General features: G+C 40.8%; 1 protein-coding gene across 1 annotated transcript in view; it reads left to right on the top strand.

Annotated features, from left to right (window-relative positions):
* Positions 1-15239, top strand: part of LOC120057738 (E3 ubiquitin-protein ligase HECW2-like) — a 42786-nt gene extending 27547 nt beyond the window's left edge. Inside the window, exons 25-29 of the mRNA XM_039006217.1 lie at positions 6384-6530; positions 7659-7773; positions 8068-8153; positions 8698-8810; positions 15128-15239. Of these exons, the coding sequence (XP_038862145.1) occupies positions 6384-6530; positions 7659-7773; positions 8068-8153; positions 8698-8810; positions 15128-15239 (573 nt within the window). The remainder of the gene's footprint in view (positions 1-6383; positions 6531-7658; positions 7774-8067; positions 8154-8697; positions 8811-15127) is intronic.
* Positions 15240-26414: the final 11175 nt, after the last annotated feature.

Raw genomic sequence — 26414 nt, forward strand, 5'->3', positions numbered from 1 at the left:
ACGGCAAAACTCCCGAAAAAATTCAAATAATCTGATTAAACTATATTGAAAAAACATACATTAAGATGATATGGTCACATGTATCAAACAAACTTCGAGACGGAGATAGTTTTCATCCGTAACGGCAGCAAAACAGTAGACAATCGCACCTCCAAATAGCGCGAATCAGAGAACCGGAAGTTGTCGGTCACGCCAAAGAAATAGGTCTTATTTCACGTCAGTACAAGGTAAACAAAAAATTTCTCCTCTGACGTCCTCTTGACACCCAGAGGAAGACGAATGAAGTGTGTTTCGGGTCATAGGTGGCGTGACCATATATAGGCAGAGCGTTGAAGCGAGCATACACATCTTGCATTCTTCTTCTTGGTCAGGGAAAGTGCTGTCAAATGACTTCTGTTTAACTCAGAGACAAAATTGAAACGGTTTTAGAAACTATAGATTGTTTTCTATCCAATGGTATTAATTATATGCATATAGTAAGAGCAATAATTGAATAAGAGGCAGTTTAATCTGTAGAGGAAATTATGCTAATGCGAAAACAGCACCCCCTATAGTGGCAAGAAGTTTTAAGTGCCGTCCACCGGGTATGGCATGGCGTTGCAAAATGGAGTGATAGCCTTCCTTCAAGATCCCTTTTTACCCTGTACAAATCTCCCACTTTACCACCACCAAAGCAACCCCAGACCATAACATTGCCTCCACCATGCTTGACAGATGGCGTCAAGCACTCCTCCAGCATCTTTTCATTTTTTCTGCGTCTCACGAATGTTCTTTGTGATCCGAACACCTCAAACACTTTTTTCCAATCTTCCCCTGTCCAGTGTCTGTTCTTTTGCCCATCTTAATCTTTTATTTTTATTGGCCAGTCTGAGATATGGCTTTTTCTTTGCAACTTTGCCTAGAAGGCCAGCATCCCGGAGTTGCCTTTTCACTGTTGACTTTGAGACTGGTGTTTTGCGGGTACTATTTAATGAAGCTGCCAGTTGAGGACTTGTGAGGTTTCTGTTTCTCAAACTAGACATTTATGTACTTGTCTTCTTGCTCAGTTATGCACCTCCCACTCTTTCTATTCTGGCAAGAGCCAGTTTGCGCAGTTCTGTGAAGGGAGTAGTACACCGGGTTGTGCGAGATCTTCAGTTTTTTGGCAATTTCTCGCATGGAATAGCCTTCATTTCTCAGAACAAGAATAGACTGGGCTATGTTTCTGGCAATTTTGAGCCTGTAATCGAACCCACAAATGCTGATGCTCCGGATACTCAACTAGTCTAAAGAAGGCCAGTTTGATTGCTTCTTTAATCAGCACAACAGTTTTCAGCTGTGCTAACAATTGCAAAAGGGTTTTCTAATGATCAATTAGCTAAGTTTATCATTTTAAGAAGGCTAACACAACGTGCCATTGGAATGCAGGAGTTATGGTTGCTGATAATGGGCCTCTGTATGCCTATGTAGATATTCCATAAAAAATCTGCTGTTTCCAGCTACAATAGTCATTTACAACATTAACAATGTCTACACTGTATTTCTGATCAATTTGATATTATTTTAATGGACAAAAATGTGCTTTTAACTATTTCTAAGTGACCTCAAACTTTTGAACGGTAGTGTATATTTGAGATTCTTCAAAGTTGCCACCCTTTCTCTCAACCAGCTTCATGAGGTAGTCACCTGCAATGTATTTCAGTTAACAGGTGTGCCTTGTTAAAAGTTAATTTGTGGAATTTGTTTCCTTAATGTGTGTGAGCCAATCAGTTGTGTTGTGACAAGGTAGAGGTGGTATACAGAAGATAGCCCTATTTGGTAAAAGATCAAGTCCATATTAGGGCAAGCACAGCTCAAATAAGCAAAGAGAAACGACAGTGCATCATTACCTTGAGACACAAAGGTCAGTCAATCCGTAACATTTCAAGAACAAGAAAGTTTCTTCAAGTGCAGTCACAAAAACCAAGCGCTATGATGAAACTGGCTCTCATGAGGACCGCCACAGGAATGGAAGACCCAGAGTTACCTCTGCTGCAGAGGATACGTTCAGTAGAGTTACCAGACTCAAATTGCAGCCCAAATAACTGCCTCACCAAGTTTAAGTAACAGACACATCTCAACATCAACTGTTCAGAGGAGACTGTGTGAATCAGGCCTTCATGGTTGAATTGCTGCAAAGAGATGGTTTGGAATGAGTTGGACCACAGAGTGACCGAAAAGCAGCCAACAAGTGCTCAGCATATTTTGTTTTATTTTTAATATTTACCTTTTATTTAACAAGGCAAGTCAGTTAAGTAATAATTCTTATTTTCAATGACGGCCTAGGAACAGTGGGTTAACCTCCTTGTTCAGGGGCAGAATGACATTTTTAGCTTGTCAGCTCAGGGATTCGATCTTGCAACCTTTCGGTTAGAAGACCAACACTCTAACCACTAGGCTACCTGCTTCAAGTGGGAACTGCTTCAAGACTGTTGGAAAAGCATTACAGGTGAAGATGGTTGAGAGCATGCTAAGTGTGAAAAGCTATCATCAAGGCGAAGGATGGCTACTTTGAAGAATCTAAAATATATTTTGATTTGTTTAACCCTTTTTTGGTTCCTACATGATTCCATATGTTATTTCATTTTTTTGATCACTTTACTATAATGTAGAAAATAGTACAAATAAAGACAACCCCTTGAATCAGTGTGTGTGTGTACAGTGCCTTCGGAAGAATTCAGACCCCTTGACCTTTAACACATTTTGTTACGAGATGTTTTTACAACTTGATTAGAGCCCACCTGTGGTAAATTGATTGGACATGATTTTGAAAGGCACACACCTGTCTATTCAATGTCCCACAGTTGTCAGAGCAAAAACCAAGCCATGAGGTTAAAGGAATTGTCCGTAGAGCTCCGAGACGGAATGGGATAGGCTTTGACTAGAATAAATGAATTGGGTAAAACAGTATGTAAACATTATTTAAAGTGACCAGTGTTCCATTAAAGTGACCAGTTCCATGACTGTCTACTAAACAATAATATAAACGCAACATGTAAAATGTTGGTCCCATGTTTCATGAGCTGAAATAAAAGATTCCAGGAATGTTCCATACCCACAGAAAGCTTATTTCACTAAAATGTTGTGTACACATTTGTTTACTTCCCTGTCAGTGGGCATTTCTCAGTTTGCCAAGGTAATCCATCCACCTGACAGGTGTGGCATACCAAGAAAATCTGATTTAAACAGCATGATCATTACACAGGTGCACCTTGTGCTGGGGACAATAAAAGGCTTCCCTACAATGTGCAGTTTTATCACACAACACAATGCCACATATGTCAAGTTTTGAGGGAGTGTGCAATTGGCATGCTGACTGAAGGAATGTCCACCAGAGCTGTTGCTAGATAATTTTATGTTACTTTCTCTACCATAAGCCGCCTCATGTCATTTTAGAGAATGTGGCAGTGCGTCCAACTAGCCTCACAACCGCAGACCACGGACCTCCACATCCGGCTTCTTCACCTGTGGTATCGTCTGAGACCCTGGACAACTGATGAAACTGAAGAGTATTCCTGTTTGTAATAAAGCTCTTTTGTGGAGAAAAACAAACACTGATTGGCTGGGCCTGGCTTCCAAGTGGGTGGGCCTATGCCCTCCCAGGCCCACCCATGGCTGCGCTCCTGCCCAGTCATGTGAAATCCATCGATTAGGTTTTAATTAATTTCAATTTAAGGATTTCCTTATATGAACTGTAAATCAGTAGAATTGTTGAAATTCTCACCTGCAGCATTTATATTTCTGTTCAGTAAACATAGGACAGCAGCATGGTAGAGTAACCGGGTGGTAGCCAACTAGTGACTACAGTTCAGGGCAGGGTACTAGGCGGGGGCCCTCTGGAGAGCCCTGCGGTTGCGGCTGGTGCAGTTGCCATACAAGGCAGTGATAGAGCCCGACAGATGCTCTCAATGGTGCATCAATAAAAGTTTGTGAGGGTCTTATGGGCCAAGCCAAATTTCTTCTGCCTCCTGAGTTTGAAGAGGCACTGTTGCGACTTCTGTGTAGGTGGACCATTTCAGATTGTCAGTGATGTGTACGCCGAGGTACTTGAAGCTTTTCACCTTCTCCTCTGCGGCCCCATCGATGTGGATGGGGGCGTGCTCACTGCTGTCTCCTGAAGTCCACGATCAGCTACTTCGCTTGGTTGATGTTGAGGGAGAGGTTATTTACCTGGCACAACAGTGGCCTAGTGGCTGCAAATTTGGTGATTGAGTTGGGGACCTGCGTGGCCATGCAGTCATGGGTGAACAGGGAGTACAGGAAGGGGCTGAGTACTCACCCTTGTGGGGCCCCAGTGTTGAGGATCAGCGTAGTGGAGGTGTTGTTGGCTACCATCACCACCTGGGATAGGCTCGTCAGGAAGTCCAGGACCCAATTGCACAGGGCGGGGTTCAGACCCAGGGCCCCAAGCTTAATGATGAGCTTGGAGGGTACTATGGTGTTGAAGGCTGAACTGTAGTCAATTAACATAATTCTTATGTAGGTCTTCCTCTTGTCCAGATGGGATAGGGCAGTGTGCAGTACAATGGCGATTGCATCATCCGTGGAGCTATTGGGGCAGTATGTAAATTGCATTGGGTCTAGGGTGTCAGGTAAGGTGGAGGTGATATGATCCTTAACTAGCCTCTCAAAGCACTTCATGATGACAGAAGTGAGTGCTATTTTTGTACATTAATCAATATTATTTTATTTAAATCTGTATGAACAGAATTAATTCTGTTCATTTAATTCTGTATGAACGTTTCACGACCCCTTGACCAACAATGAAATGTTTTCAAAATAGCTTGTCATCAAAACTCTTAAGTCCATTGGCTCTCATAGTTGTCCTTCAAACCCTGTACCTCCACCACGGCTCTTAAAGTGAAGCGCACGTCTTCACTCCTGGAGGACATTTTTTGTTTCGTAGGGTCGTAGTCAGATGTGCTCAGAGGCAAGTTGCACTTTAATTACCTTCTGCGTTTTTTATATTAAATATTTCTGGAGTACGATAATTATTTCGCAGATATAATTCGACTGTTGAAATTGTGTGTTGAAGGCGAATGCAAATCAAATGTCAAATCTGTTAATTATAGATAGAATTCAAGCTATATGAAATCAAATCCAGACATTAACTATTATTTTAGCAGGCAACACTAAATCACGCATTCAATAAGTTTGACAGATGTCGCAATAAAGAAGTTTTCAATGTGCCTCCAATGATGCGTAAAAATGTCATCTCTACAAATAATTTACAGGACACCTGGAGATTATTATTCCCAACTACAAAACAATATTTATTGAAAGGCTATTATAGAAAGACTATTCAAGAATTGACTACATTTTGCTTCTTGCAAAAATGCACACAATTTACTGGTTATAAAATCCATGACATATCAAATCATTCACCTGTATCTCATGCTTAATTACAGAAAATACAATTAGCGACAGAATATGGAGAATGAACAGAGTACATCTTCAAGACCCAAAATGTATTAAATATTTAAATGAAAAAATAAAAACCATTACAAATGTAGACATGTGGAAGGCGTAGGAAGTGCAAACAGATCCATATCTTACTGGGATTTCAATAAGCGATGAGTTGAAAATCCATCAGCCTCAGAATTCTCACTTCCAGTTTGGATTTTTTCTCAGGTTTTTGCCTGCTATATGTGTAACGATCGTCTTCGGGTGAAAGAGAGGAGGACCAAAATGCAGCGTGACGATAATCCATATTTTAATAGGCTACTTAAACAACGAACAAAAACAACAAACTGACAGAAAGAACCAAAGACGCTACAGTCCCGAACTAGTGAACACAGAACAGATGAACACACGAACAGGAACAATCACCCACAAAACACACTACAAAAACAGGCCACCTAAATATGGTTCCCAATCAGAGACAATGACTAACACCTGCCTCTGATTGAGAACCATATCAGGCCAAACAAGAAACCCCACATAGAAACAGACAACATAGATAATACCCACCCAGCTCACGTCCTGACCAACTAAATAAAGACTAAACAAAGGAAATAAGGTCAGAAACGTGACAATATGAGTTCTGTTATACTCACAGACATCATTCAAACAGTTTTAGAAACTTCAGAGTGTTTTCTATTCAATAGTGGTAATAATATGCATATATTAGCATCTGGGACAGAGTAGGAGGCAGTTCACTCTGGGCATGCTATTCATCCAAAAGTGAAAATGCTGCCCCCTATCCCAAAAAGGTTAATGATAGAATGTTCATATTGGAAGATTGAAGAAAGGCCAGTCTCTTTGGCAAATTATAGAAGCGTCAAGAAGTGGAATGCTAGCTAAAAACACTGGCACCCAGACTAGGTTTCACCCCATATTGTGTATCAATCTCTACGGCCTTTTAGATCACAGAGAGAGAGCTGAAGCCAGGCGGGGCAGGTATTCCAGTGTCAGAGAAGAATAAGAAGGAGTACATCGAGCGCATGGTTAAGTGGCGCATCGAAAGGGGTGTGGCTCAGCAGACGGAGAGCCTGGTGCGAGGCTTCTATGAGGTAGGGCCCTGTGTTTTGTGCAATCTTGTGACATAAAGTGAGCTCCAAAAAGTATTGGGACAGTGACACATTTTTTGTTTTAGGGGGGGTATGATATTCATGCATCTAACTTTCTCACTCATTATTACTCAGAATTAATTCAGGGTTATCCGTAATCATGGTAGCATCCACATTAATGTAGAAGTGTTTAGAAACATATCCTATTCTTATTTACAATAAAAGTGACTCTAAAATGACATAATACATTATTTACCGTTGGGCACAAGATAATCTGAAACACAACCAAAAGAAACAGCAAATCCAACAAATTTGTAAGGTCACAAGCTTGATTGCGGGCTATGAATATGGGACCAAATACATAACTTTTGACTACTTTAATACATATATAAGTGAATTTGTCACAATGCCTTTGGTCCCCTAAAATGGGGGGGGACTATGTACAAAAAGTGCTGTAATTTTTAAATGGTTCACGCAAAATGGATGAGAATACAGTCAAATTGAAGCTGACAGTCTGCACTTCATAGTCATTGTATCATTTCAAATCCAAAGTGCTGGAGTACTGACCCAAAACAACAACAAAATTGTTACTGTCCCAATACTTTTGGAGCTCACTGTAGCATGATTTCTATCCTGTATTTTAAGCCTTATCCTGGAATTTGTTGCACCAAAAATGAAAGCAATTGTCTGAGGATGGTGCTGGACCATTTGAAATAAAAAGAGAAGGGGACAGTTTGATGAAAAAGCTTTAAATAAAGGTTCAAATCTAGGTCATGTGACATGATTGTACAAAACACAGGGCCCTATGACATCACACACACCAATAATGGTCCATCATTCTGATATGTATTGGTCAAGTGATATTGTATCTGCAATAGATAATGATAATGATACAGTATGTATTGGTCAGGTGGTAATGTACAGTATGTGTATTGTGTAATAGATAATGATGCAGCAGGTGGTAATGTATCTTAACTAGATATAATGAAATGGATAATCATGCAGGCCATTAACATTCAATGTGGTTACTCTAAATGTATTAGGGGTGTATCAGTGTTGCAATATGTATTGGCCAGGTGGGAATGTCTCTGTAATAGATAATACGTTAGTATTGTGGCATGTATTGGTTAGGTGGTGGACGTGCGGCTGGTTTCTGTGTTTGATGCCCGGGAGCTGGAGCTGGTGATCGCTGGCACTGCAGAGATCGACCTGGCAGACTGGAGGAACAACACAGAGTACAGAGGAGGTAGAGACGGGAGCAGTGGTGGGCAGTCAGACGGTGTGGGGGCATGCTTTTGCTCCAGCCAAGTAGTAACACCCATAATTCTACTAATCATCTAATCTTAGTCTTCAAAGGTTAGATCATAACTTTGATTAGTGGAATCAGGCGTTACTGCCTGGCCCCGCACAACCCACCCAGTTTACAAACAAGTGCAGGGGCAACACTTTTGACTGGACATGAAAGCTACAGATACTTTTAAGAACAGGAGGCTTATTTTGATCTACGGTTGACTGAGATGCTTTCCATCTGTCTCCCCAGGGTACCATGACAACCACATAGTAATCCGCTGGTTCTGGGCGGCAGTGGAGAGGTTCAACAATGAGCAGAAATTGAGACTGCTGCAGGTACTACTTTTCAGGGGAAACTCCAACAGAGTTTTAGGAAAGGCTGAGCTCCCCAGTCTTACAATAGCTCTTTATTTTACAGCTCTGTTACCACTGGTATTTATCTGGTATTGAATGTGAAATTACTTGCTTAAAATTGGTGCTTCCTGGTACAATTAATATCCTTGTGATGAGAAGTAATTTCTGTGCAAAATGTATATAATTGCCTTTTTTACAAGTATTTTGTATGTAAATACCTGCTTATTATTTATTCTTTATTTAATTAGGCAAGTCAGTTAAGAGCAATTTCTTATTTACAATCACCGCCTACCCCGGCCAAACCCTAACCCGGACGACTCTGGGCCAAGTGTGTACCGGCCCTATGGGACTCACAATCACGGTCGGTTGTGATACAGCCTGGAATCGAACCAGGGTCGGTAGTGACACCTCTAGCACTGAGATGCAGTGCCTTAGACCCCTGCGCCACTCGGGAGCCCATATTCGGTGCTGTAAAAAATAAAGTGTTACCTAAATTGGATAGTTGACATTGTGTATTTCTCCCTAGTTTGTGACAGGCACCTCCAGTATTCCCTATGAGGGCTTTGCCTCCCTCAGAGGTAGCAATGGACCACGCAGGTTCTGTGTGGAGAAGTGGGGCAAAATCACCTCCTTGCCCAGGTACAGTACACCTGTCTGTCTGTCTGTCTGTATATTTGCCTACCTGTTTGTGTGAGCTAATCTAAATGTTCTGCTTCTGTCACTATCTTGTGTGTACTATAGGTTTGTGTGTATGTGATGTGTGTGTGCACATCAGTGGAAGCTCCTTAGAGGAGGAAAAGGAGGACCATCCTTCTCAGTGAATTTAATACAAATTAAAACAGTGAAACATTTTTAAAAAACTATAATTTTTAGATAATACTATACTAAATATATTCACATGTCACCAAATAATTGATTAAAACACACTGTTTTGCAATTAAGGTCTACAGTAGCCTCAACAGCACTTTGTAGGGAAGCACCATGGTGTATCCGGAGGACAGCTAATGCAAAACCTTGGAGGTTCATGGTACTCACCCCTTTCCATAGACTTGCACAGTAATTATGACAACTTCCGGAGGACATCTTCCAACCTGTCAGAGCTCTTGCAGCATGAACTGACATTTTGTCCGCACAATCAAAGGATCAGAGAATGAATCTAATACTGAAAGCATAAGCTACAGCTAGCTAGCACTAGAGTGCATAAAATGTGGTGAGTAGTTGACTCAAAGAGAGAGAAAGACAAGAGTTTAACAGTTTTTAACAAATTAAAGCAAGAGGGAGAGCTAGCTATGTTTCCTATTTTTTTCACTTACTTAGCTAGCTAGCCAGTTTAGCTTGCACAAACAGAGGAATGCTACAGTATGTTAGCTAGCTGGATATTGCTATCAAACACTGGAACGCTTCCAAGTCAAGGTAAGCTTTTGGTTTTATTAATTTATTGCCACCGGGCGCACAGGTGTAACTGCTAAAGTGCTTGCTGACTGTACACTGTACTGCATGATTGTAGCGGGTTTACTAATGCGTTTAGTTCTACTAGCAATGTTGACAATGATGTAGGTTGTGTGTAGCGGTTATGATATGAATGTTGGGCTTGGAAAGTTTTTATTTGCCCGGTCACTGACAGCTAATGTGTTGTGCACTGAAGTCCACAAGTGAAGGGAAAAGGTGAGAGAGGAGAGCGCATAGATCCAAGAACAAATTACAACAAGCAAAGAGATCATACTGTTTATGTGGCTGCTATGAAAGTGCACTGTGTTTGCGTGGGATTAGGGGTACAACAAGATAATGGAGCAGGAGAGGATGGTTGATGTTTTACAGGCTCCTAACCAACTGTGCTATGTATTTACTTATTTATTTAGCATTTTTTGTAACTAATTTTGTACATAATGTTGCTGCTACCATTGTTGCTACCGTCTCTCACGACCAAAAAGAGCTGCTAGACATCAGAACAGAGATTACTCACCTCAAACTGGATGAAGATGTACAGTTGATGTCGGAAGTTTACATACACTTAGGTTGGAGTCATTAAACCTTGTTTTTCAACCACTCCACAAACTTCTTCTTAACAAACTATAGTTTTGGCAAGTCGGTTAGGACATCTACTTTGTGTATGACACAAATAATATTTCCAACAATTGTTTACAGACAGATTATTTCACTTATAATTCACTGTATCACAATTCCAGTGGGCCAGTAGTTTACATACACTAAGTTGACTGTGCCTTTAAACAGCTTGGGAAATTCCATAAAATTATGTCATGGCGTTAGAAGCTTCTGATAGGCTAATTGACATCATTTGAGTCAATTGGAGGTGTACCTGTGGATGTATTTCAAGGCCTACCTTCAAAGTCAGTGCCTCTGCTTGACATCATGAAAAATCTAAAGAAATCAGCCTAGACAGAAAGAAAATTGTAGACTCCACAAGTCTGTTTCATCGTTGGGAGCAATTTCTAAATGCATGAAGGTACAACGTTCATCTGTACAAACAATAGCATGCAAGTATAAACACCATGGGACCATGGTCATACCGCTCAGGAAGGAGACGCGTTCTGTCTCCTAGAGATGAACGTACTTTGGTGCAAATCAATCCCAGAACAACAGCAAAGGACCTTGTGAAGATGCTGGAGGAAACAGGTACTTAAGTACCTATATCCACAGTAAAACGAGTCCTATATCGACATAACCTGAAAGGCCGCTCAGCAAGGAAGAAGCCACTGCTCCACAACCACTATAAAAAAACAGACTACGGTTTGCAACTGCACATGAGGACAAAGATCATACTTTTTGGAGAAATGTCCTCTGGTCTGATGAAACAGAAACAGAACAGTTTGGCCATTTTGACCATCGTTATGTTTGGATGAATAAAGCCGAAGAACACCATCCCAACCGTGTAGCACGGGGGTGGCAGCATCATGTTGTGGGGGTGCTTTGCTGCAGGAGGGACTCGTGCACTTCGCAAAATAGATGGCATCATGAGGAGGAAAATGATGTAGATGTATTGAAGCAACATCTCAAGATATCAGTCAGGAAGTTGAAGCTTGATCGCAAATGGGTCTTCCAAATGGACAATGACACCAAGCATACTTACAAAGTTGTGGCAAAATGGCTTAAGGACAACAAAGTCAAGGTATTGGAGTGACCATCACAAAGCCCTGACCTCAATCCTACAGAGAATTTGTGGGCAGAACTGAAAAAGCGTGTGCGAGAAAGGAGGCATATAAACCTGACTCAGTTACACTAGCTCTGTCAGGAGGAATGGGCCAAAATTCACCCAAATTATTGTGGAAAGCGTGTGGTCGACTATCCAAAACATTTGACCCAAGTTAAACAATTTAAAGACCATGCTACCAAATACTAATTCAGTGCATGGTAACTTCTGACCCACTTGGAATGTGATGAAAGAAATAAAAGCTGAAATAAATCATTCTCTCTACTATTATTCTAACATTTCACATTCTTAACATAAAGTGGTGATCCTAACTGACCTAAGAAAGGGATTTTTTTACTAGGAATTGTGAAAAACTGAGTTTATGTCACGTTCCTGACCTGTTTTCTGTTGTTTGGTATGTGTTTATTGGTCAGGGCGTGAGTTTTGGGTGGGCAGTCTATGTTTTCTGTTTCTATGTTGGTTTTGGGTTGCCTGGTATGGCTCTCAATTAGAGGCAGGTGTTTGACGTTTCCTCTGATTGAGAGTCATATTAAGGTAGGTTGTTCTCACTGTTTGTTTGTGGGTGATTTTCTTCCGTGTCTGTGTCTGCGCACCACACGGGACTGTGGCGTTTGTTCGTTCGTTTGTTATAGTCTGTACCTGTTCCTACGTGCTTCGTGTTATATGTAAGTTCGTAAGTTTAGGTCTGTTTAGTTCGTTTTGTTATTTTGTATTTCTAAAGTGTTGTTTCGTCGTTTTGTCTATTAAATCATTATGTATTCACAACCCGCTGCACTTTGGTCGAATCACTACTCCTCCTCTTCGTATGAAGAGGAGGAGGAATGCCGTTACAGTTTAAATGTATTTGGCTAAGGTGTATGTAAACTTCCGACTTCATCTGTATTTCTTTAATGAGTCCGACGCAAAGGATATACTGCTTTGTCAAGAGGGTGTGTGTCTATTTGTCAAAAACTGCTGGTGCACAATGCCTAATATTGAAGAAGTCTCAAGGTATTGCTCGCCTGAGGTAAAATACCTCATGATAAGCTGTCTACCAAGAGAGTTCACATCTATATTATTCGTAGCCTTCTATTTACCACCAGAAACCGATGCTGGCACTAAGACCGCACTCAACGAGCTGTATAAAGCCATAAGCAAACAAGAAAAATGCTCATCCAGAAGCAGAGCTCCTAGTGGACGGGGACTTTAATGCAGGCAAACTTAAATCCATTTGACCTAATTTCTACCAGCATGTCACGTGTAACCAGAGGAAAAAACACTCTAGACCACCTTTCCATCACACACAGAGATGCATACATAGCTCTCCCTCGCCCTCCATTTGACAAATAATAATAATTATATCCTCCTGATTCCTGCTTACAAGGAAAAACTAAAGCAGGAAGTACAAGTGACTTGCTCAATACAGAAGTGGTCAGATGACCCGGATGCTACGCTACATGACTGTTTTGTTAGCACAGACTGGAATATGTTCTGGGATGCAGTGCATGGACTTGTCGTACCCACAGTGATGGTACGTACATTTCCCAACCAACCAGAAGCCATGGATTACAGGCAACATCCGCACCGAGGTAAAGGCTAGAGTTTCCGCTTTCAAGGAGCGGGACACTAATCCGGGCGCTTATTGGAAATCTTGCTATGCCCTCAGACGAACCATCAAACAGGCAAAGCGTCAATTCAGGACTAAGATTGAATCCAACTACACCGGCTCTGACGCTCATCGGATGTGGCAGGGTTTGCAAACTGTTAAGGGCTACAAAGGGAAACCCAGCCGCGAGCTGCCCAGTGAGCCTACCAGATGAGGTAAATGCCTTTTATGCTCGCTTTGAGACAAACAACACTGAAACATGCACGAGAGCACCAGCTGTTCCGGACGACTGTGTGAACACTCTCCGTAGCCGATGTGAGCAAGACCTTTAAACAGGTCAACATTCACAAAGCCGCTGGGCCAGACGGATTACCAGGATGTGTACTCAAAGCATGCACGGACCAACTGGCAAGTGTCTTCACTGACATTTTCAACCTCTTCAACCTGTCTCTGTTTCAAACAGACCACCATAGTCCCTGTGCCCAAGATAGCGAAAGTAACCTGTGCCCAAGATAGCGAAAGTAAATGATTATCGCCCCATAGTACTCACGTCGGTTGACATGAAGTGCTTTGAAAAGCTGGTCATGGCTCACATCAACACCATCATGCCAGAAACCCTAGACCCACTCCAATTCGCATACTGCCCCAACAGATCCACAGATGATGCAATCTCAATCGCACTCCACACTGCCCTTTCCTACCTGGACAAAAGGAACACCTGCGTGAGAATGCTGTAAATTGACTACAGCTCAGCGTTCAACTCCACAGTGCCCACACAAAGCTCATCACTAAGCTAAGAACCCTGGGACTAAACACCTCCCTCTGCAACTGGATCCTGGACTTCCTGACATGCCGCCCCCAGATGGTAAGGGCAGGCAACAACACATCTGCCACACTGATCCTCAATACTGGGGCCCCTCAGAGGTGCGTGCCTAGTCCCCTCCTGTACTCCCTGTTCACCTATGACTGTGTGGCCAAGCACGACTCCAACACAATCATTACGTTTGCTGACGACACAACAGTGGTTGGCCTGATCACCGACATTGATGAGACAGACTATAGGGTGGTCAGAAACCTGGCAGTGAGGTGCCAGGACAACAACCTCAATGTGAGCAAGACAAAGGAGCTGATAGTGGACTATAGGAAAAGGAGGACCGTACAGGCCCCCATTAACATCGACGGGACTGAAGTGGAGCGGGATGAGAGTTTCAAGTTCCTTGGGGTCCGCATCACCAACAAACTATCACGGTCCAAACACACCGAGACAGTTGTGAACAGGGCACGACAACACCGTTCCCCATCAGGAGACTGAAAAGATTTGGTGTGCGTCCCCAGATCCTCAAAGTTCTACAACTGCACCATCGAGAGCATCCTGACTGGTTGCATTACCCCCTTTGTTTTTACACTGCTGTTACTCACTGTTTATTATCTATGCATAGTCTCTTTACAAATTACCTCTATTAACCTGTACCCTCGTACATTGACTCGGTACCGGTACCCCCTGTATACAGCCTCGTTATTGTTATGTACATTTCTTGTGTTACCTATTGATTGATTACATTTTTTTTTAACTATATTTAGTAAATGTTTTATTAACTCTTTCTTGAACTGCATTGTTGGTTAAGGTTTGTATTCGGCACGTGACAAATAAAATGTTCATTTGATTTGTATTCATTCCGCCGATTCTGTTGAACAATGATTCTTAAATGGAAGGAACAGGAATAAACATACCTAAATTTGTCCAATAGAAACTTTCATTTGCAACCTTTGGACTAATGATTACACCCTAGATCAGCTAGATGCAGGCAAGAGTGTGCATGACGGTATTGAATGTGTTACTGTCTGTCACCTTGATTACTAAAAATTCTCTCAACTGTGCACCTAAGTTGTAAACTTTCATTTATAATCTAGGTTGTAGCAACCTCATGATGGGTATTGGGAAATTCGAGTATCATGTAGTAGCCTAAATCTAGAGATGTTACATTGAGCTGGGTGAATGGAATATAAATGACAGTCATCCAATATGCTTTAATAGAAATAAGGCCATGCTCATAAAACAATTAAATAGTGTCCTCATCTTAAATGGCACCGACCGCCACTGTTGCACATATGAAGTAGAATGTATACTATCCACATTGTACATGCGTGGGTGCGTGCATATTCTGTCAGTTTACTCCTCACTATCGATCTGTCTCTCTACAGGGCCCACACATGCTTTAACCGTCTGGACCTCCCGCCGTACCCGTCGTTCTCCATGCTCTACGAGAAAATGCTGACGGCCGTGGAGGAAACCAGCACCTTTGGCCTGGAGTAACCTCTCCAAAATGTCCGCCACAGCCAGGGGTTGAATTGGGAAAGAACAAATGGTGGAGAGGAAATCCCACCACCTTAGCTTGAAGCGAGACAGGACTCGCAGTACACAATGGAAACTGAATAGACATCTACAAGAAATTATCATTGTGGAGAAAAAACGAACTTTTGGGACAATTCCACCAATAAGACAACCCCAATTTGACCCCCTGGCTTTGCTATACCTCCCTGCTCCATGATCCCATACTTCCTGGAATAACGTTACTGTTGTTTTACCTACACTGATGCCCTCCATTCGATTCCTGCGTACAACAACCACACTTGTGCTTTATCTCTTATCAGTTTAATGGCCTTGGTTACTGTATCTCCAGTCCTCCTTCTTCCTCCAGGGGTTCAGCCTGCACTTCAAGCCCAGAGCAACCTTATCCTAATCCCCTATGCTTCCTCCTGGAGTGACCTCGTGTTCTGGACCTCAGAACTGTTTCATTTTCTACTCTGGGGCTGCAGACTATGCACACTATATGGCGCACACACTTTCAAGATGACCCTCATGAGTAAGACCGTTACAATTTAATCCCTTCAGAAATGATATGTCAGAGCTCCTAAGGGGCACCAAAGGCATTGTCACACTCCAAAACACACTGCACTTACCTTATGTTAGACTACATGAGCAAGGCTTTAAAACTGACACACACTTACTTACGGATACAAATTAAATTGTAGGGTCACTCTTTTTCCAAATAGATGAGATGCACTTTCTCATAGATGCATGTAGCTCCACATGCATGTACACACACACACAGAAATACATACACACTGAGACATTGCCAAACAAAAGGCTGTATTTCTCACTGATGTAATTTTCTCCCATTCAGTGTACTTACTGATGAATGTATCACAAAAGAGTGAACCTGTGTATGAACCTGTATGAACCTCCAGCTTGCCGTAGTAGGAAGACTGAGGAGCCTTCAAAGAAGAAGAAACACCCGAGCCGCACGAAGTGTAGCTCATTCAATTGCTGACTGTGGTTGATTGAGGAATATGGAAGCCGAGACTGTGGCATCGGACACGTGCCTTGTTATGAGAGATACGAGAGACACTTTTACTCATTGTTTCACGAAGGGTTGCGTCCATTTCCTATTGGGTCACGACTGAAAACTCAGTTGTAACGAGAGACTTTGTATTGTTGATTTGGTTGTTCAAAATGACATTCAAAAGGTTTATCTGTGTCACACACAAAACAAACAGAGCCACAACTTTTAAAGCTAGAATCCTTAGTTGCTTCCTACATTCATTTTTGGATGTAGAAATGAATGATATATACCCATTGATTCAAGAAGAATATAACTTATAAATGCATCATGAACTTAGTTCAACAGTTGTACCCCATCAGAACCCAAAATATAAACTTGGTTTACTCCAATGATTGTAAACCATGTAAATGTAAACATACTGTATAGCCTCAAAACATAGTTAAAACTGTAATTTTTATTTCATGGATGGTCAGTCCTTGCATCCATAGTTCTGTCTATGAATTTGAGAGGGGTTACATTTCTCCAGGCCCACCCCTCAGCTTTCTACCAAAACAGAGGCGGGGTGCTGCTTTGTTATTCTTTCAATTAAGGATTCTAGCTTTAAGTGTATTCCAAAACAGTTCCAGGATGCAAACACAAGAGGGCAGCACATTATATCTGGATACTTCAGTACTGTCGACACAGCTATAGAAGCATCTTTAAGCACGGGGCATACACTACACACCAACACAGATGCTTACGATTTCTTGAGCATGTTTTCATCCTGGGTTTGGACTTCTCAGTGCATAACCCCTACCCAAAGGATTTATTTACACACACACACACACATTTTCTATGGGGTGCACACACTACTGTACAGAGGTCTATGTGAGCTAAACAGACAACTCTGGCTGGAGTAGATAGTAATAGAAGCTCCACTGTGATGCACTGTGGAGGCAGCCTTCATATCTCAGCCTGGCTCGATACTGCATGCAGGGTCCATCTCAGCAACTCTGTGAGCTGCACTGAGTCTGGAAACCCCTAGATGGCGTTGTGTTATAGCTCGATATTTGCATGCCGAAATAGTGCAACACCAGTTTGTTCTTATTAGATTTTGCATGAGGATATCGCTATCGATGTGGAGAAAAGGGCGGGAGGAGCCACATAGTACTTTAGGGTATGTTGCTATAATGTGTTCGTAGCACTGTTATAAATGCGTCCAAAGACATGACAAGGGATACATCAAATATATCTCTATGTTTTGTGTCCCCATTGTGTATGGGTTCACGAACTATGAAATGTTATAACAAGCATTGTTGTTTATATGACAGGTTATGACGAGTGTTACTGAAGAACTGTGCCAGCACGCTTGAAGGGAATTTGTTTTGTTACATTCAAGTGTTCACTTGTCGTGATGATATATCAGAGGATGGAGGTTAAGGGTCATGGTTCATGGCTACACGGAGAACCAATAGGGCTGTAATGACTGACGAAGAGGAAGTGAGAGCACCTGTCTGTGTACCATGCGTGCTCTTTTCTTTGTGTATACTTGTACATGTACTGTATGTCTGTCCCTGTTGTGTATACATGTACAGTACCGTTCAAAAGATTGGACACACCTAGTCATTCCAGGGTTTTTCTTTATTTTTACTATTTTCTACATTGTAGAATAATAGTGAAGACATCAAAACTATGAAATAACACATATGGAATCATGTAGTAAAGTGTTCAACAAATCAAAATATATTTTACATTTGAGGTTCTTCAAAGTAGCCACCCTTTGCCTTGATGACAGTTTTGCACACTCTTGGCATTCTCTTTGTTTAACACTTTTTTGGTTACTACATGATTCCATATGTGTTATTTAAATGTGGATGTTTTCACTATTATTCTACAATGTAGAAAATAGTAATAATAAAGAAAAACCCTTTAATGAGTAGGTGTGTCCATACTTTTGACTGGTACTGTTTATTTTGCACCGAATGTACTAATGGTTTGGGGCTTGCATAGTCAACCATGTCTCCCTATTTCTGTTTAACGGAATGACCCCAGTCTCGAACGTCCACACATCCCCCACATCACCTCGAGCTTGGAGGGGCGGCTTTGTGGCATGGGCAGTAACCTTTCACAACGGGGTTCAAATAATTTCTGCCAATCAAGACATTTTCCATGCCAAGGCTTTTTCTTCTGCGAATGTCCAATAAGAATAAAGTCAGTCTGCTTCTCGCCCAATAAGGACAAAACTCACCGCCACCACCACTATCCCTTGCCTGATCAATTACCAATAGGATTGGACATCCCACTGTCAGAACTCCACTCTATGCAAAAGCTCCTGTATTTTTCCTTTTCAGCCCAATGATTGTATTAAAAGACAATGGCACAGGGCAAGTTTTAATTAGCGATACATGGATGTGTGTTTTCTTTGTGTATTGTTTTTTAGGTGAAGCAGGGGCTCAGCCAGTAGGGCACAACCATTAGAGAGCAGCATATAGAGATCTACAGCATACAATGGAAATGGTTTTCTATTCTATGAGATGAAGAATATCTCTCCTTCTATCCTATATATTTATTTTTGCAGAAAGAAAGAAACACACATTTTATTTTAACTCTGCATTCCATAACAAAGTATTTTGGAAAATATCAAAATACCGAGGCCCAGCTAAACAATTGAATTGCCCCATTTATTTTTCATTTTTTTCCTGATCTATGATTGTATTTATAGTTTACAGCTTTTTGTACAATACATGTGTGAATGACCCTGTCGTTGTGAGATACTAGGTTCACATCGATGATGCCGTCCATTTGAAGAAGCCCCTCATCGTAAGTATGGTGTTTGAGAAGCCACTCGCTGCAAGTATGGCTAACCGCATGCAGTATGTGGAGTGTGTCTGAAAGTGGGCATGTCAACAGAAGTGGGAGGAACGACAGCGATAGGCGTTACACCAGTGCTCTGTAATTGGTTAGACGGTTTTGATTGAGTGTGTTGTTTTTTGTTTCTTAACACATTTTTATTGGTCGGTTCCCGACCGTGTCAAACAAGACTGGGAGAGCTACAAGGCACTATTCTTGATAGAGAATCATACTGTGCCATTTGAATGTTAACAAAACACACAACAAACACCTCACGTATAGCGAAAATATGAAAATAAAAGTAATTTTGATGTCAGTTATTAGTCTACCAGTTTTTATTTATTACCAATAAAAATAACTACTCTTGAATAATTGGGTGGCAAACAACCTACTGGTTTTTACCAATAAATATAGGCTTGACTATTATAACTCATGGCATCTATTTGACTATCATCAGATGATGACAAATGTGTGTTTGGTTCAAAATAATTACTCTTGTAGAATTGGGCAGCTTAAAATGAAGAGTATTCAAGGACACTTGCCCTTTACCCTGAACACAGACATGAGAAATGTGGGAATGGGTGGGGTGCTGGCCCAGCTGGGGCCAGAGAGAGAGAGAGTGGTGGCGTACTTTAGCAAAACATTCAACAAACATGAACACCCCTACTGTGTCACCCGGCGGGAGCTCCTGGCTGTTGTGGCTTCCATCAAACACTTCAAGTACTACCTGGGTGGCCTGCCCTTTACTGTAAGGACTGACCACTCTGCTCTCCACTGGCGCTTTTTGTCATTGCAGGCAATCTCAACGCTTACAGGGAAGACATCCTCCTACCTCATGTGGTACCCTTCCTGCAGGCTCATCCTGACATGACCCTCCAGCATGACAATGCCACCACGCACAGAAGAGCAGTATGGCTGATTTCCTGCAAGACAGGAATGTCAGAGTTCTGCCATGGCCAGCAAAGAACCCGGATCTCAATCCCATGGAGCATGTCTGGGCCCTGTTGGATCGGAGGGTGAGGGCTAGGGCCATTCCTCCCAGAAATGTCCGGGAACTTGCAGGTGCCTTGGTGGAAGAGTGGGGTAACATCTCACAGCAAGAACGGGCAAATCTGGTGCGGCCCATGAGGAGGAGATGCACTGCAGTACTTAATGCAGCTGGTGGCCACACCAGATACTGACTGTTGCTTTTGATTTTGACCCCCCCCTTTGTTCAGGGACACATTATTCAATTTCTGTTAGTCACAAGTCTGTGGAACTTGTTCAGTTAGTCTGTTGTTGAATCTTATATTCATACAACATGTTAAGTTTACTGGAAATAAACGCAGTTGACAGTGAGAGGACGTTTCTTTTTTTGCTGAGTTTAGAAATCCTTTGACTTCACTGCCTCTTGAATGGTAAGGTCCCTTGCAGCATATAGGCACTCGACCTCCGTCACTGCTGTGGTACCCACGAGACCATCCGGTGAGGCACCCAGGATCCCAGATCCCGTGACGCAAAGCCTTGACTCCTACACATCCATCACTGTAGCCATTTTGAATAACTTGATGCCCTCTTCATTATCTGTGCCCCACTTTATAGACAATACCCCATCCATTGACTGATCTGAGGACCCTTTTATTAGCAGCGTGCTTGGCCCTAACCACGGCTCCGTAATTGCTGGACGTCAACCTCCCTCTCCTCATGGTGTGCCAGTTGGAGTTGGTGCGCTGTCCACTGTTGCCTGTCGTATAGCCTCCACCTGCTCCACCAACAGCGCCATGCTAGCCAGGATGCCTGCATGCCCAAGGTGTCCTTGTTTTTTAACAATGTCAAGTACAGACAGGAGACATGCCATTCCACTGAAACCTGCCCAGGAGACGGTTCCTTAGCCAAAATAGGCTGCATGGCTACACTGATGAGCTCCATGGAGGCATTCGCATGTGGTAGAGAATCCCCTGGTCACCTATTGAGACCTGCCAAGTAGAAGGATGTTAAGTGCCACATGCCTTTCAATGCATGACTTTGAACTTGAAATGAATTTGTTGTAAGAAATGTGCTATATAAATAGTTAGACTTTTAATTGATAACTTGGGTTTTGATTCATTCTCATCAATGACAACATTCTAGAACTGAGTTATCACTCAACTAAGTCTCGTTTTAATTTTTATTTTGAGAGTAAATATACGGTGGTGGAAAAAGTTAAATTGTCATACTTGAGTAAAAGAAAATGACTCAAGTAAAAGTGAAAGTTACCCAGTAAAATACTACTTGAGTAAAAGTCTGAAAGTATCTGGTTTTAAATGTACTTAAGTACAGTGGTAGAAAAAGTACTAAATTGTCATACTTGAGTAAAAGTACAAAGTAAAAGTAAATGCTATACATCAATGTTCTTATATTAAGCAAACTAGAAGGCACTATTTTCATATTTTTAATTACGGACAGAAAGGGGCACATTCCAACACTCAGACATAATTTACAAACAAAGTAGTTGTGTTTTGTGAGTCCGCCAGATCAGAGACAGTAGGGATGACAAAGTGTTATAGTGATAGGTGCCATAATTCTGTCCTGCTTGAGCATTCTAAGTGCTTTTGTGTGTCAGGGAAAATGTAAGGAGTAAAAAGTACATTATATTCTTTAGGAATGTTGTGGAGTAAAAGTTGTCAAATATAAATAGTAAAGTACAGATACCCCAAAAAAACTATTTACAAGTATTTTTTACTTAAGTACTTTACACCACTGCAAATATATTGATAAAACTCACCTTGTCCGAGAGAGAATTACATGGTTATCAAAACATCACGCCAAGGTAAGCCTACACTAAACACATGCTTCATTTGAAGTGTTTGTAAAATCATTGATGTAAAAAATGAATTGTGAAAAAAAAAAATTGGAACCATTTCCATGTTTGACCTCTAGGTTTTATGGGTATTATGACGTATCCACTGTGGCGGACTATAAGTGAGACGGTTTTCATTGAGCTGTGTTTTTTTCTCCCCTTTCTTAACATGCAACTATCATACATTGAGCTACCTTACCGCGGGAGTTTGGACTTCTGTTTATAGAGCAAAGGATGAGTCAGTTGTATTTCACTGTTAGTTTTACACAAATAATTGTACATTTTCAGTTGAAAAATTGTTTTAAAAGTATTGATGTGCATACTGTTGCTTCATGCGTTGTATGCGTGTGCTTACTGTGACTGTCACCCTGATGTTGGCTACTAGGGAGCTTCCCACACCATTGCTGGACAGTAGTGCAGGTCTGGAAGGCCAAGAGTTTCAAACCCTCTCACCCGGAACACGTCTTAACACTTGCCTTTTTTCAAGTGTCTAATGTCATTTTTGTATACGTGATTTTTTTTCAGCTGTCCAGTGTGTGTTTACAGGTGATTTGAACACTTTCCCCCCCCAACTTTTTCCCCCTGTGTGATGTTTATTTTTTATTTTTTTAAATGTATTTTTATTTACAGTAACATGCAAAACATAAACATAACAGCCAGAGGGATTCCACAAAGAAATTAGAAAAAAATTAACTAATCCACATATCAATTCAAATACAGACATATAGCGAATAAAAAAAATTGACATTTTGTTTTGTATACATTTTAAAGACTCCAAATCAGATAAAAAAATTAAGAAAATGGGCTTTTTCTTCAAATTTTGATTTGTGTATGAATTTTTTTCCTAATAAAATAAAGAGATTTATGACATAGTCACATTCAATTGTGGAATCAGTGTAGTAAAATAATATGTAAAACTTAGAAATTTCAATGGTTGTATGCAATTTGAGGCCAATATATAGTTTTACATCAGTCCAGAACACTTCACTATATAAACAATGACAGAATAAGTGTTCAATAGATTCAGTTTCTAGTTCACAAAAACTGCATTCACTGGTAACATCAGGTATATATTTAGAAATCAAGCTATTACACGGATAGAATCTATGGATAATCTTAAAGGAGATCTCCTTTACTTTATTGGTCACCATACATTTGTGTGGAGTTAGCCAAGCACGGCGCCAGTTTACATCAAAAGATGAAGCCCAACAAAATATCGCAGAGGGAATAGACTTCCTTTAGAAAATATCCCTTAATAAACGATTGTTGAATTTCATATCTAGTAGACCAATGCCATTCACCTGGATATCGCTTACAATCGGAGATATTCCAAAATATGCATTATTCTGAAGTAAAGATTTTATCCCACTAGATATAGCGTTAAAAACAGTGTCACATTCCTTGCTTGAAACTTCAAAGATGTATCTTTCCATAAATTCGCTCTGTGTAAATAGATTCCCACTAATATTAACTAATTGGCTGACAAGGACAATGTTTTTCGAGAACCATTTATGGTTAAATAACATCTTGTTTCTATGTAATATCGACCCATTGTTCCATATAAAACATTTATGAGGTTAAAAGTTGTGTTTATACAACAAAGCCCAGCACATTAAAGCCTGCTTGTGAAAAGCCGCCAGTTTCACAGGAAGTTTACTCACAATATATGGACATTGTAGTAAAAAAATTAAGCCCTCCGAATTTCTGAAAAACAAAATGAGGTATAATATTCCAGAAACTGAGGATTTTTGATGTACCTTTCAATCCAGTTGACCTTTGATATCTGATTGAAGAGAGTGAAGTCTAAGACATTTAGTCCGCCATCACAAACCTTGTTTGTGATAACATCTTTTTATCTTATGTGGCTTGTTTTTCCATATGAAGTTGTACAAAAGTCCAATTTAAGGTACAGCAAGTGGATTTGGGAATGTCAATAGATGAAAAAGATAGCCCCTCAGAGCTTTGGATAAAAGCACCCATCCTTGAATACTTAAATCCCTCCCTAACCATGAGGATAATTTTTTGTTGACAGGTTCAGTTACAGGGTTCAAATTAAGATCATTCACAACCTTAAGATTTTTGGTGATCTTTACACCGAGGTAGGTTACAGTATCTTTTTCAGAGATGTTACAATCTGCTGGATTGACAGCTCCTTTCAAAACAAACATCTCACATTTGGAGAGATTTAATGCCAAACCTGAGATTTTGGAGAACTGCTTCATGATATCCAAAGCTAATCTAGCTTGTTACACATAAAAAAAAAAAAAAAAGTGAGGTGTCATTCGCCAGTTGGGATATCTTGATCTCTGGCCTGGAATGTAATGCCTTCAAATTGACTTTCATGAACTAATGAGCATAACATTTGACATGCAAACAAAAATAAAAAAAGGTGAAATTGGACAACCTTGTCATATTCCTTTGTAAATGTTAAACCTTGAGAATGTTCCATGACAGATTTTGATACAGCTATTGCCACCATTATACAGAGTTCTAATAGCATCAACAAAAACGACCAAATTTCAAATGCTTAAGACAATCAAAGATAGAATTGTGACTTACTGTATCAAATGCTTTCTGAAAATCCAAAAATAGGATAACAGGGAAGTCATCCAATAGATCACAGTAGTCAACCAAGTCTAACACAAGCCTCAGATTATTAGATATATGGGGCCCTTTCATAAACCCTTTTGACATTCATTAATCAGATCATTCAAGCAAGACTTCAACCTTTTTGAAAAGATTAAGGCTATAATTTTGTAGTCGTTATTTAGGAGTGTGATTGGACGCCAATTATCAATATTTAAAGAGATCCTTGTGTGGTTTAGGTATAAGAGTAATAACCACTTGCTTCAGAGGGGCAGGTAGTTCTCCCTTCTTTATAGCCTCCGTAAAGGTTTCAAGTAAAAATGGTGCTATTTCTTCAGAGAAGGTTTTGTCAAATTCAGAGGTTAATCCATCACAACCTGGAGATGTATTATTTTTTAACTGAGCAACCAAGTACTGGATGTCTATAATGGATAAATCTTGACAACAAGACCGATTGAATTTTTCACTAACCGAATTAACATTCTCTGCTGCTATTGGACCAGGTCTCTCTTGGAAAAGAGATATTATCTCAACGAGAAAAAACATGTATAAATAAAGGTAAAATATATATATATATTTTTACATTCTCTATAGAATCGAGCATATCCTTAGTCACTCAAATTGTTATCTAAGGAGTAAAGATTCTCATAAAACTTGGTGGTAAAGTCTGATAACTCCTTTCTATCCTCAGTGGTAACCCCATTAATCTTACATTTCTGAAGTGTGTCGAGTTACCCTCTTTTCCAAATAAAAAATCTGTTCTTTTCGCCTTTTCAGGATTTTAAATTTCTGCAGTTCCCAATATTTCCCATATTCTGCATTAGATGTAGCTAAACTCCAGTAAACAGAAATTAGATTCTTAATCACATTTTTTAAATCATGCAATAACAATGAGTTATTTAATTTCCAATAACCACCAGAGTATTTCTTACCATCATTACTGCACATTATTGTCGCTCGTCGTATTGGGAAGAAACAAGATGCCATCGTCAGCCGCTCGATCATCATCCAGTTTGCTTTTCGCACAGCGAGAGATGCAGTTTGGAAGAAAGCAAAAGAAAGCGCCTTTCTGAAAGAGAGAAAATGTAGATTCGGTGAGGACTTAAAACTAAACAAAGGCAAAATTGTGGTCTCTTGTACAACAGGCCCGAAATCAAGGAAAGGGTGGATACTACAGGGGAATCAGAGCCTTTTTCGCTAACGGAAAATAAATACGACCGGGGTGATTTGTTCTGTCGGTATCGCTCTGCTTCCGATAAGCGCTCTTGCATGTCTGCGATGGTCTTCTCCCGTGCAGTGCATTTCTCAGAAGTTGCAGTGTTTGCAAGTTTAAGCTCTTCGATACTCTTGTATGCATGATTCAGAGGGGTCTCGAGGTCAACAATTGTTTGTGTTTTCGCGTATCATTTTCTCCAGACCATCGGCTCTTTCGTTTATCTTTGCAGAAACAGCATCGATTATGTTGACCTGTAGTTCGCGAAGACAATTATTTCTGTGTCTTTTTGGGTGCAGGACTATTGACTGGATTTTCAGAATCAACCATTTCTTCTCAGCTAGCAACTGCCTTCTCCTCCCTTTGCTCTTTCGCACATTTTTTTCTTCCATTTCTCAAAGTTTCAGGTCAACTAAGCGTTGTTCTCTATTGTGTTTACTATAAGCCAAGTTCCGTTACATTTAAGTAAGTTTGAGAGGGCTAAAAGTCAAGGTTACTCGGAGCAAGCTGAAATCTCGTCTGCACTCGCCTCCATCTTCAGCACCTCCGATTTGAACGCTTGTTGGGCGCATTTTTACACGCGTTCATTACACCTGTTCAGTGTGCAAATACAGGTGATTAGAACGCTTGTTATGGGTATTTTACATGCGTTCATTACACCTGTTCAGCCTATTGGCTAAGGAATGGCGTTTTTCTAGT

This window comes from Salvelinus namaycush, chromosome 13, assembly GCF_016432855.1.
Source record: "Salvelinus namaycush isolate Seneca chromosome 13, SaNama_1.0, whole genome shotgun sequence".
In the NCBI taxonomy this organism is placed as follows: Eukaryota; Metazoa; Chordata; class Actinopteri; order Salmoniformes; family Salmonidae; genus Salvelinus; species Salvelinus namaycush.